Below are 13,317 nucleotides of genomic sequence, written 5' to 3' on the forward strand. Positions count from 1 at the left end.
AACATATAATTTACCTGATGACTGCGAGTCTTTGATTTTTGTTTCCTGGCTAGTCTATTGGTATTTGGAGAGCAAGAAAACACTTAAAGCTATACAAAGAGAATAGCCATGAATATTAAATTATTTTAGGCTTGCTAGAAAATTGTTGAAATGACTTTTTGTAAGTGTAAACCACTTTACTATTTTTGTCATGCTTTATTTGTAATCTAGATTTGATTTTTGATTGGCTTGTTAATAAACATTTTAGCATTATCTATCACTAAAGTAAGATAAATATTGAAAATCTAAAAGTTTACTTTGCTTTTCATACTTTATGAAGAAGGAAATAAAAAATTATCTGGAATTCTATGATGCAGGTGTTACCACCATCAGATTAGCGTTTTGCTGTATTCTTCAGTTCTTTTTTTGCAAGGGGGGTATGCATGGGAAAGGTTAGATGGTCAAGAACTCAGTAAATGATAGTTGTTGCTACTACTCCTTCTACTGCCGATGCTGTTGCTACTGCTATTGCTATTAATATTATTTTCATTTTTGTCATCATCATCAAGGAGAATTCTAGAAATAATCAGTATGACTTAGAGCCTAGATGCAGGGGGGAGTGAGTAAAAGGAAGTACGTTGGAGGGCTAAGTTTCTTATTTGGTAACTGGGTGAGTGTGGTATAACTAATCAGGACAGAATAAACAGGATACCCAGGATCAGAAGTTGAAGACATGAATTCAGAATGCTGTATTTGACTTGTTCATGGGCTATCCAAATGAAGATACCTGGTTGACATATGGCTATCTCAAGACCAGGTCTCAACAGAGAGATCTGCAATTAAGATAAATATATATTATCAACTTAGTGTTAAAATAAGATTATACTTTCATAGTTTTTTAGATAAATTGGACTCTACACCTTTAGTCTTCTGACAATAAAGACACCCATAGGGTCATAATTATAATAAGGCCAAAAATTCCAGGTCCACTTATCTAGTACAAAGGTTGATTTTTATCTCACAGAAGAAGTTGGCAAGTCTAGATAGTTCTTTAAAGAGTCCTGTTTCTGTTTGTACTGCCATTGTTACTTTATTATTTATTTATTTCCATTCTGGATTGTCATCATTTTACAGTGCCCACTTCAAGGGGAGAGTCCTGGGTGCTCCTTCTCAGGGAGAGGCTGGGAAAATGCGGCTGTGCTGGGGGCTCTGCTATATTCGCTCCCCTGTGATGTTACTGCTGAAAACACTCAGTTCATAGAGCAAGGCCCCTCAAGAATGTCGCTGTCATCTCATGACTAGGGAGAGGTCAAGGAAGACTGTGATGCCAAGTGACCATTGGAGCAACAAGGACTTCATTGTTGACCTGATAGGGGAGTTTGCTGGAATAATGCGAGTGATACCCGGATTGAAGGAGAATGAGAATCAAATGGGACACGAGGGAGTAAAGGACTAACTTGTGCTGCTTGTGAAAAGCCCTGTCCCTGAGGGAAAGGAAAGACAGATAGGACGTTTTACATTTGCAGAAGGCAAACATTATACTGTATCCATCTTTGATTGTAGGGTCTAGCATCCTCCCATGTAAGTGCATTGTTAAATGAGACAATAAAGAAGAAATAGTGATTTTGAGTTACTGTTCTTTCTACATAATTAGGCTTTGACTAGAGGGCAGCTTCAGATTCCTCCTGGAGACTAAATTTTGTCACATTTTTGTCATTTCACAGTAGAATTTTTTTTTTAATGTGATGTGTACGTTTACTTGTAAGTTTTTTTTTTTTAAATGGCTTGCTCTTTTCTAAATAATAACCTCTAGATGCAAGATACGCAGGTATAGCAGCAAGTATGGATCAATTATTAAACTACCAGTGGTTCTGTTTAACCTGTACCAATGTGTGAAATTCTTTTGAAACTCATCACCCCAACTGAGACAGAATATGAAGTCTTTCCTTGTTAAAACAATCAATAAATCAATTAAAGACCCCTATAATGAGTAGTACAGTGACAGAATGAATGGATTAATATAAAGTCCTTTTAAGGGATTCTTAAAATCAGAAGATTTAATTTGGGCTCAAGTAGTAAAAGGAATATGCTGGGGCACCTGGGTAGCTCAGTCGGTTAAGGGTCTGCCTTCGGCAGGTCATGATCCCAGGGTCCTGGGATCAAGCCCCATGTCAGGCTCCCTGCTTAGCAGGGGAGTCTGCTTCTCCCTCTGCCTCTCCCTCTGCCCCTGCTCGTGTGCCCTCTCTCACTCGCTCACTCTCAAATAAATAAAATCTTTTAAAAAAATAAAAATAAAAGGAATATGCAAGAAGCCTGCTGCTGGCCAATGTTGAAATGCTGGAAGTGCTCTGGGCTCAGTCCCTCTCCGCGGCTCAGTCCCTCTCCGCAGGAGGGGAAGGCACAGCCCATTGCCCTGCAGCGCCCATGGTGTGTCATCCCAGCTGTGCAGGGAGCCTCTTTTTGGCTGTGCAAAGAGCATACCTGGTGATTAGGATATGAGTTGGGGGAGTGATGGCAGTGCTTGCTTTGCTAGTTTACTTTTTTCTGACCTGGAGACTTCCTTTGCAGGTGAGCGTCCCTATCAATGCCCTTACTGTGAAAAAGGATTCAGTAAAAATGATGGACTGAAGATGCATATTCGTACTCACACCAGGGTAAGATTATATTCTGTCTCATTAATATTTATTATAAAACTATACTTAGTTTTTTTTGAAAAGATATTTAACTTGGCATGAGAAAGTAAAAGTGATGTATCTAAAATTATATGTTCATATTTAGGATGGACATTTGGGGACTAATTAAAAGAAAGACAAAACAATGAAAGAAACAAAAGTCCAAATTCCAAAAGGATCCCCATTCTTTGAATTAGGAATAAGTGCTCAGGAGTAGTAAGAATTATCAATGGCAAACTGCCAAATAAATAGATCACAACATTTTAGGACTAAAAAGTATAAAAGATGGGAGCGCCTGGGTGGCTCAGTTGGTTAAGCGACTGCCTTCGGCTCAGGTCATGATCCTGGAGTCCCTGGATCGAGTCCCGCATCGGGCTCCCTGCTCGGCGAGGAGTCTGCTTCTCCCTCTGACCCTCCCCCCTCTCATGTACTCTCTCTCTCTCTTTCATTCTCGCTCTCTCAAATAAAATAAATAAATCTTTAAAAAAAAAAAGTATAAAAGATGATGCCTTGCAGAGCATTTGCCAGTGATAGGAACATTCTTGAAGAGAGGCGTGTCTGTAAGCATGTGAACACTAATTAATACACATGAGCAAATACATTTGCAAGAAAGATGTTGAAAATAATGTAAGTTATTGGAAGGGACAGAAAACAGGAAAGGACAACTCACTGCTCCACAGGGTGCTGCCTGGTACTGCCTTCCATTCTTTTCCAAGGGTGCCCTGTGTTTTTTAGCTTGTCAACACCTGTCACTGCACTCTTGTCATTCTGTTACATACAGCTTTCCCAAACTCAAGCATCTGCCTCACCTGCTATATAAAAACCCGTGAGCAGCTCACCCTCCATCCAGCTACGTTTCTTAACCCACTATTCTGTTTAGGGCACAATTAGATACTTTATATGAACTTTCCACTTGGAAATTTGATGTTTTAAATAGTTCTTGAATTTGCTTTACCTGTCTTTCCACTGTATTATCTCTCACACAGATCCTTTTCAGTCTGGCCTTTTAAAGGTGCTTATGGTCTGTACATAAATGACGTGTTTTTCCAGCTTTGAAGAGACCTGCTTAATCCCCTAAGAGCAATTCTAATTTCGGCCTTTCCTGGATTTCACTTTTTTACCTTAGCTATAAAATACAAACTTTAGAGAAAACACATAATAATAATATCCTTTCCAGTATAATAATATTCTAGCCTTCCACTTCAGTTCTGTAGGCCATAAAAGATACCCTCAGAGGTCCTGTTAAGAAAATCACTCTTCTTGTCTTTCTGGTGGAGGACAGAGGCAGCTTCTCTACTCATTAAAGCAAATCCATAGCAGTTCCCTTCTGGTTTATAACATCATATTTATATTATATGAATATTAGTAATTGGTGTACTTACTGAGTATAAAATTACTTCATAAACAATAAAGGATTAGACAAATGACTGCCTATAATGATATGACTTAAATATTTATTTCACCATGAGCATTATTAAAGAGATTTAAGTTAGTTTTAGTTCAGCCTAAGAAGTTATCGTATGTGTGCAGTCTTCATAGTGATGTTAATAATGTGTTTTAAAGCTGCCAGCATACAAGGAACCCTGGTTCCTCTCAGTGAAACTACTGATGTTAACCAAAATCTGGGCATGATGGGTACATAACCATATTATTGCACTTGATTACGGATGATAGACATGATTATACCACAGAAGAAAATCACTGCAGGAAAAAAAATACCTTCTGGGTCCCCTTAAGAAAGTGATATTTCCAATTCGATTAGTTTTTTACTTTGTTTTAATATAAAGTTTATTAATGAGACCGATACAAATAGTTATAAAGACCACTAATCCCATGCCAGGTCTGGGCCTTCACATTTATTCATTTGAGAAGCCTTACAGAATTTAGATCTCATAACAACTTGTTAATGAATTTAAAAATTCTTTTAGGCCCCTATAAGGTAGATATTATTATGATCCCTTTTTTAAAAAATGAGAAACTGAGGCCCAAGCCAGTAAGGAGCAGAAATGAGATGGGAACCAAAGCAGATCGGCTGCAGAGCCGACCCCCTTACCTAGTACATACATCTGCCTTTTATTTACTTGAATATTTTGACTCTACCAGCTGATGTACTTTCTTGTATATTTTTAAACTAAACAAACTGCAGTAACGACCCCAAATTTAAAAGTCTCATGTTCATTTGAATACTTGAGCCTTGACTTGAGGATCCTGGAACTGGCTTGAGGTATCCAGGTGCAGGTGGTACCTTTTAGCAGCTCTCGAGCACTAACTGCAGGAAAAGAAAACAAATCCCAGCCTTTGATTAAGGGAGCATCCGACAGGGTCTCAACTAGAAGCACCCAGGATTTTAGACAGAATCCCATACAATTAGTGGAGTACTCAAGAGGAACAGGGTAAGTAAATCTAAGCCTCTCAGGTTTTGCCTCAAACTCTAATCCTTTTTCATGCATTATTTGTATTTTATCATAGACAGCTTTAGTTTTGAAATTATATTTCCTAAGCATTGAATAGATACAGATATTCTTTGCATATTAGTGCAACTTTCCAAAAGCTAATTATCAGCTAATGCAATCTAATTAATGTCAAGAACCAAAAGAGACTTTTAAAAAAAGTTCTAGAGGAATAATCTCTTCAAATTCATATTTTCCCCAATATTACTTGGATTTTATAGGACCAAATACAAAAACGATATCATTACATTTGGACCATAACACATTTCAGTTTCAGTTTTGTATTCACATTACGTTTAGTATTTAGATCATTCTAATTCCGGGCGATTTTGCCCTATCTCCAAAGATCATTTTAATTCTGTTACAACAACAACAAAAACTATACTATTCAGCGAGTTACATCTTTGATAAGTTTTGGTTAGTCTACACAAAATGCCATGCCATGCCTGCACCCTCAGATTCGCATTCTATGGTTACCGCATGGATGCCTTGGCGAGGGAACACAAAATCCTTTCATTCCGGTTATCGTTTATGTGGTCCAGTAAGGGCTGTAAATGTGGGAGACAATTTTGCTAGAATCTACATTTTGCTAAAAGGCTAAACAGTCATTGGTCTTTTATGGAGAGGCCACGGCTTAAGTCCAAGGCTTAATTTCCTTTTATCCATTTCCTTCAATGATTTATATATTCTCCTTATTTTTGGTTTTCAACACTGTTGTGCTAGATGTGTTTTTCTTTGTATCCATCCTGCTTGTATTGACAGTTTGTTATTAATAGCTATATTTTGGAAAATTCTCAGCTGTGTTTTAGAAATTATTTCTTTGTTTCCTTCCTTTCCTTCTTTTTCTTAAGGGATGTCGAGTACATGTGTTAGATTGTTTGATGTTGTTCCATAGCTCTTGGTAGTTCTTTTCTGGTTTCGTTTTGCTTTGGTTGCTTTTTGATTTTTAACCACAGTGTTTTTCTTCTTGTTGTTTGTGTTTCTAATTTCCACTCATATATTTTCAGTTTCACTGAATTGTTCCTCTTTTGTTCCCAGTCTGCCTATTGAAGGAGTTCATCTTTGATACCATGTTTTTCCCTTCTCATATTTCCATTTGGCTTTTAAAAAATCACTTCCATGTCTCTGTTAAGATTACCCATTTGTTCGTGCATGTTGTCCACCTTTTCACTGGATTTAAGATATTAAGATATTAATTATAGTTACTTTAAATTGTCTGATAGTTTCACCATCTGGGCCATCCTTTGATCTTTTTGTGTTGTCTATTCTGTCTGTTGATAATGGGTTTGGGGGAGTTGCTTTTTGTGTGTCACACAGAATTTTTATTCAATGCCTATTCCGTGTGTGAAAGAATGGTAGATACCAAGGTAAATGTTACTTATACCTGGAAATAGGTACACCTTTTTCTGCCAGGCCATTAATGTGAGGGGTTGAGCCAATCTAGTCAATAGTTGAACTAGCTTTGGGTTTTGTTGTTGCTATAGGTACCATAGGCTTTAAGCTTCTCCCGTGGTGGGCTGCTATTTCCATGTTCTTACTGGGAAGTCTGGGTGGTCAGGGGTTTTCTGCAGTAATTATCCTCTACCAAACAGACCCGGTTACTCAGCATGAGATGCGAGTGGGGCAGAGGGTTCTCTTGGTTCTCCTGTTCGAGCAATAGGGGGAGGCAAGTGCTATGTACCTGAGTCTCTGAAGTGGAACTTTCTCAGCATTCCTACTCTGAGCCTGTGGTGGGCAACTTCTGCCTCTGCCTTAGTTCAGGTCTAGAGCGGCAGTGTCCTAGGCACAAGGTACATGTGGCTATTATTAATTATAATTACAAGTAATTGGAATTTAATTACAATTAAGGCTGATTCATAGAACATGCAGCTTGTGGCTCTTGTATTGGACAGCACAGTTATAAAACATCTCTGTCATCCCAGAAAATTCCACAGCACAGGTCTAGAAGGGCAGGTGGCTGAACTTGGCCTTGTGTCAGTGGGGAGTTTGGGGTATAAGTGAGGTTGTCACTCCTCTTCTGGCAGCAGCAGACCTCTTCTACACGTCAGTGTGAGTCTTGGGCAAAAGCAGGTCCGAGAGCGCCTCCCCTTTGAGTCTCTGCAGGGTGCGGGGTGTGGGCAAGCTTCTCTTCTTCCCCAGAGGCAGAGCCCTTCACCTGGGACCAGGGTGTGCACGGGGTTCCTGCTTCACCCCCAGCAGGTGATGGCTTTTGCCTCCTGACAGAGATGAGATACAAGACACGGCTGAGACTGAAGGCATTTGTTTCCTGTGTCAGGAGGGTCTGTGGCCTTGTGCTTGTTCCCTGGTGGTGGCCAGTCACCACCTCATGGTCACGCAGGGACGAGAACACAGACGAGTGCCTTCTGGTGTGCCTGTTCCACCCTGAAACCTCGTCAGGCCCCCATAGCCTGCGTCATGATGGGGCTCTCCAGTCCTCCCCGCCTGCCCCTCATCTTTCTCACCAGCACCTGGGGAGCCAAGGGAAAAGAAGCTGTGAATGGTGTGGACTTCCAGTGTGCTTGGGTTCCCCCGATTCTACTCTGAACCATCCTGATAGCCCACAATGGACCTTGAAGAATCCTTTAAAGTTTTACTTGTTTTCTTCCCACCCATTGAGCTGACAGCTGCCTCATCCTCTGTGCTGTGACCAAGAGGAAACAGTTCTTGTGTTCCATCTCTGTGGCATTCAGTTCACCTGCTTGTCTGGGGACTCACAAAACATCCCATGATCTTAGGTTCAAAACAATGATGTAGCTTATCCAGTGGGTTTTTTTGTTTGTTTGTTTTTGTTTGTTTGTTTTTCTGTTTAGTGTGAAGGGATGTTCTTTGGTTTTTTTTCACATTTTAAAAGCAGTAATTTATCTTAGCTATTTAGGTTTGTTGGGATAACTTCTTGTACTTAATTAATGTCTCTAGATTAATTTTCTGCTTGGAAAGCAGATAGAAGCAGAAAGTCTTACACTTCATGACCAGTCAACACCTCCATTTAGTTAGGGAAGCATCCCTATTTACAGGCCCATGTGGTTTAGGCCACTCTGTTAGGTTTGGACAAAGGGGTTCTGTTTCCCAGGATGTGGAGAGGTCAGTCTGCCTCAGGGCAGGGCTTGGCAGGCCTCCCACAGGGCAATGCATTATGAACCATTTCTCATCTCTGTCTAGGTTCTCTCCTATTTACCTTCTCTCCTTCCCATTCATGGGCTCGTTTCTTTGCTTGGGTGTTGGAGGAGACAGCTTTTCGTGGGGATGAAGACTTATTTTGCACGTGGGTAGGAGGGATTCCTTAGTTTGGACACTGTGGCTTCAAACCACGCCTTTTAAATGAAACAACCTCAAAAGGCAGTATTTATTTTCCCAGGGGTTTTAAGCCTGGAGATGCTCCAGGCACCCTGGCAGACCCTCCCCTCCTTATCTCTGTAGTCCTTTTGTCTAAAAGGTCTTCTTGAGCACCCTAAATTATATCTGAGATAGATATTTTTATGTGTAATGTCTCAAGTCCCAAGTTAGTACATTACACTTAGGAACAAAAATCATCTGGAAATTATGACCCTTAGGTTTTTATTGTCTTAGACACATTGAGCCAAAACACTCTCACTGAAATGGGGCACATGCTCATAAATATCCATTTTGTAAACATTAGGTTCAAAAGGAATTGTTTTTGTAATTATTTACTACAGAAGGCTTCACATCTTACTTAATCACTTTTGAATTTCAACATGGAAAGCACCTGGACCAATTAGAAAGTTATTTCAGAGAGTCTGCCTTTTGAACACCACTTAGAAACCCAATTAGCTTACATAAGTTTCAAGATCACAGCTGTCTCTCCAGCCTTGTTTGTGGGAAGAGCCAGATTAGTTCTTACAAATATGAAGATGCAAGTAATTGCCAATGGTTCAAAGTAACAGCAAGTCTTTTATGTTGTTTTATATTGTGTTAATCTTCTTTCATGAAACTTCCTGTCCCTGTTCCCCAGGTAGTTAAGGTTTTTGGTGGGTTAAACAAACATGTGCACTTTGCACTTTTTTTCTGACACCATGCAGTGAGACCCTGGGTCTCTGAGGCTTGCCCAGAGTAGTATGTCTCAGAGTCCTGGGGCATCAGGCCCTGCTGAATTTATCTGGAGGCTATGGGGGTGGTATGCCATTGTAGCAATTTGAAAACTATACAAAAATATCTGACCAGAGCACCCATATGGTGCACCATGTGGATGCAATGTAAGCATGATGTTGAAGGAAAGAGAATAGTTAATTCATTGTGGGTGAAGATGCTGGAGGAGAAGTGAGAAGTGGATGCTAAGAAGAAGAGGCAAGAAGAATTTTCGCAGCTACAGGAACATTGTAGAGGATTTTTGTAGCCTTGGTTGAGAACAGAAAGCGGCCTTTTAAGGGTAAGAATTGGCTTGCAGTCTTCATGAACACATTATGAGGCATTCCTAAAAAGCCTACAGACAGATGCAGAAGCAAGCCTGTTGAATCAGGAAGGGGATGGGTGAATTCATTCCAGGAAACGCTAGAGAGAGGGTGGTATTTGAGTTGAGCTTTGAGGAATAGGGAGGAGGGCATGCTGGGCAGATGTAACCGCTGGGGCAAAGAGAGGTAGTAGCTCCAGATCCCGTAGGGTGGCCTCTCCGCTGTGACTAAGTCTGAGGATGCATGTTGGGGTCCGGCTGCAGTTGTGACAGACCAGGACAGAGGAGTTGGTATAAATCCTGGAAGTGTGTTGTTTTGTGTGATGTGTTTTATTTTGAGTAGAGGGATGACATGATTAGCTCTCTTTTAGAAAGGCTTCTCTGAAGATATCCTCAAGTGTGAATGAAAGGAGGCCGTCCTGGAGGCAGGGAGACCCAGTCAGGAGGCCTGAGGCAGCCAGCTGCGCTAGACAGGGAGCCCACACCAGGTGGCCAGTGGACTTGAAAGTAGGAACGTATATGAGAGACACCTTTGATACAGTATTGAAAAGGTGTAGACATGTACTGCGTGTAGGTAGTGAAGACTAGGGAGGAGTCCCCGGTGAACCTGAGATGCTTGGAAGGGGCACTTCAGCGTATGGTGATGTTCCACGTAGAGACAGGAAGAATAGCTAGTAGGTTTAGAAATTTAGATTTAGAGTGTTTTTATATCTAGAAAAGAGGAAGAGATTAAAAACAAATTTAATAAACTTTTAAAAGTTTATTATGACTTGAGAGAAAACATTGAAATGTGTTTTTATTTTGGATTTTTCTAAATTTCACCAGCTTTTGTGCTTGTGGGGACAAAAGGGTATGGCTCATTGCCACTATTTGAAAACGTCTTTAATTTGGTTTTGGAATTAATACATCTTTGTTTCCACACATAGTTCTTGGGGGATTTTAGATGCCTTACACATGAATCATTTAAGATAAATGGCTTTGAGATACTGTTGTATTTTATTTGGCTCAGAAAATACACCTGCATGAAATTGAACATTCTTATTCTAACACAGTAAGCTGCCTTTCCTTTGTAAAAGGGAAAATCAGACCATTTGAAAAATAACTCCCCTTTCAGGGACTGACAGCATCATTTTCTCTCTTTCTTTTTCCGTTTTTCTTTTCTGTGAAAATTCTTTTTGATGGTCATCGACCCACTTGGCAGAGTGCCTCCTTTTTTAATTCTCTGTGCAACTATGCTCATGAGCTAGTCAGCTCTCTTAAAATCACCAGCAAAGAAACCTTTGGTTCCCTGGTTTAGGGATACTTTTCTGGCACATCAAATGATGTTCCCAGTTTAAAATAGGACTTCTGGTCCAGGCATTCTAGAATGTGATAATTGGTTCCCTGAATTTCTGTAGGCTTTGATAGTAAGAGATGAAAACTTAAAATAAATTGGATTTCATACTTTTGACAAATTTATTGGGTAGATAAATTATCCTATAGGAAAATGGACAAAAGTCTTTTGTGGAGTTAAGTTCTCTTTACTGTATTTAGGGTTACAAGGGTAGAGTTATATTGATGTGAGGGATTGAACTGGTCCCAGGCATCATATGTGATTTTTTTTTTAAGATTTTATTTATTCATTTGAGACACAGAGATAAAGAGAGAGCATGAGCAGGGGGAGAGGCAGAGGGAGAGGGAGAAGCAGGTTCCCCGCTGAGCCAGGAGCCCGATATGGGGCTCGATCCCACAACCCTGGGATCATGACCCGAGCCGAAGACAGACACTTAACCATCTGAGCCACCCAGGCGTCCCCATCATATGTGATTTTTATGCAGAGTTTTTTTAATGGTACTTACATTATCATTCAGTATTTCTTTACTTAACTTGATATTTTGGAAACAAACGAACAAACCTAGAACCATTCGCCTGAAACATAATGTGTGTTGGTGTGGTAATGGTGTCTTCAAGATGGTTGCCATCACTTTTTTCCCTTCTTGCATGCACATGCTGCTTTTTACATCCACAGGTAGAATCTAACTTCCCTTCCTTTGAATGTGGGCTGGCCAGAGTGACTTGCTTGACCAATAATAGAATGCAGCAGAGTTAATATTCTAGGAGCTCAGAGGCTCCATCCTAAGAAAGCTTGTAACTTTTGCCTGTGTCTCTTGGAACCATGCTGTGAAGACCACAAGTCCTGTGGAGACGTCACAGATAGGCATTCCACACAGCAGCCAACATGAACTGCCAGCCATGTGAGTAAGCCATTTTGGACACCTGGCCTATTTGAACCTTCAAATGACTTTAGCTATAGCCAACTGACTGCAATTATAAGAGAGACTGAGAACTGATGTCTCTGTAATAGTCAGCTCTCAAAACCATGTCAGTCCACATTCAGTCCACAAACCCAGTCCACAAAACCATGAGAAATAACTATTTACTTTATGTCACTAGGTTTGGGGATGGTTTATTACGCATGGGTCAGTAACTGGAACAAGTGCTAAATATTGCACAATGCTGAATAAGTACAATTTTAATTGTATAATATGCTTCTGCATTTTCAAGTGGTTGACATTTCTGGACAAAGTGCTAAAGTAAGCACATACAATTATGTTCCTAAGCATAAGTTAGCTGTTGGATCATGACAGCATCATTTAGCAATGGGAACTATGTTTTGTAATTGGAAAATATAATTTTTAAAATATGGTTTAAAAAATAGTACTAATAATTGTTTATAAAGGGATATGCTGCTCTGAAAAGGATTTTAGAAACCAAGAAATGTGTGAACTTTAAGACTCTCATGATACTTATATACTACTTAAGTACTTTGGATTCAAAGTCTGATGGCAAATCTGCTTATGTAATACTGAAATTTATATAAATGAGCTAAATTAAGAGCTTTCCTTTAAATAGTTGGCCTTGTAATTGGTGGGATATTGGGACGGCTAAAGTGAATAGGCTTATCACCATCCTAACATTTTCTCTGGGATATGTTTGAGAAAGTTAAATGACAACCAAAGAGTCTGAAACAGGTTACCTGGCAGTGTTATGATCAGGAATGCTATCTGTTTGGGGGCCTCTGGTGTGTAATTCTTGCCTTTAGGGCTGGTCCTCTGGGAAACACAATTATGGGTAGTCTCCGCTCACATGTAATGATCATGAATAGACAGCTGGGACATCCCCTGTTTAGGACTTTCTTCCTGATTAGGACACTTTCTGACTGAAGCTGTTTAAAGTGCACAAACCTCAGTTTTTGAATTTAACAAACTTACTGTTATAATTTGTTCATATGTTTCTCTTGTTTAGACCTTGACTTCCATGTGGACAGAAATCTTCCAGCTCTTTTTCCTTAGTACCTGTGGGCCTGTCTTCTAGTAGTTATCAGACTTTTGAATGAATGAAGTAAAATGATATCAGAAGTGAACTATATTAATTTACCAACAAATCTATAGCTAAATAAGATATATGAATTCATTCATTCATTTATTCAGCAAACATTTGTTGAAGGACTACAGGGTGCGACAAACTGAGTATACAGCAATAAACAATTCGACCATTATCCCTACCCTCAGTGAGTTTGGAGCCTGTTTATGATAAGAAGTGTAATTCTTGCTTAATCAGCCATTCCTTCTCATACTCAAAAGGTATGAGAAGACAAGAGCATATGCATTTAGCAGATATTTGTGATAGTGCCCACTATGTGCCAGAAACTGTCATGTCACAAGTCCTGCCTTGTGTCCATCAAGAAAGATGAACATATGATCTCACTGATATGAGGCATTCTTAATCTCAGGAAACAAACTGAGGGTTGTTGGAGTGGTGGGGGGTGGGA

General features: G+C 39.9%; 1 protein-coding gene across 1 annotated transcript in view; it reads left to right on the plus strand.

The window, feature by feature from the left end:
* Positions 1-13,317, plus strand: part of PRDM5 (PR/SET domain 5) — a 191,851-nt gene that overhangs the window by 142,133 nt on the left and 36,401 nt on the right. Inside the window, 1 exon segment of the mRNA XM_081812941.1 lies at positions 2,548-2,633. Within this exon segment, the coding sequence (XP_081669067.1) occupies positions 2,548-2,633 (86 nt within the window).

This window comes from Leptonychotes weddellii, chromosome 2 (genome assembly GCF_054177405.1).
Source record: "Leptonychotes weddellii isolate Sample4059 chromosome 2, ASM5417740v2, whole genome shotgun sequence".
In the NCBI taxonomy this organism is placed as follows: Eukaryota; Metazoa; Chordata; class Mammalia; order Carnivora; family Phocidae; genus Leptonychotes; species Leptonychotes weddellii.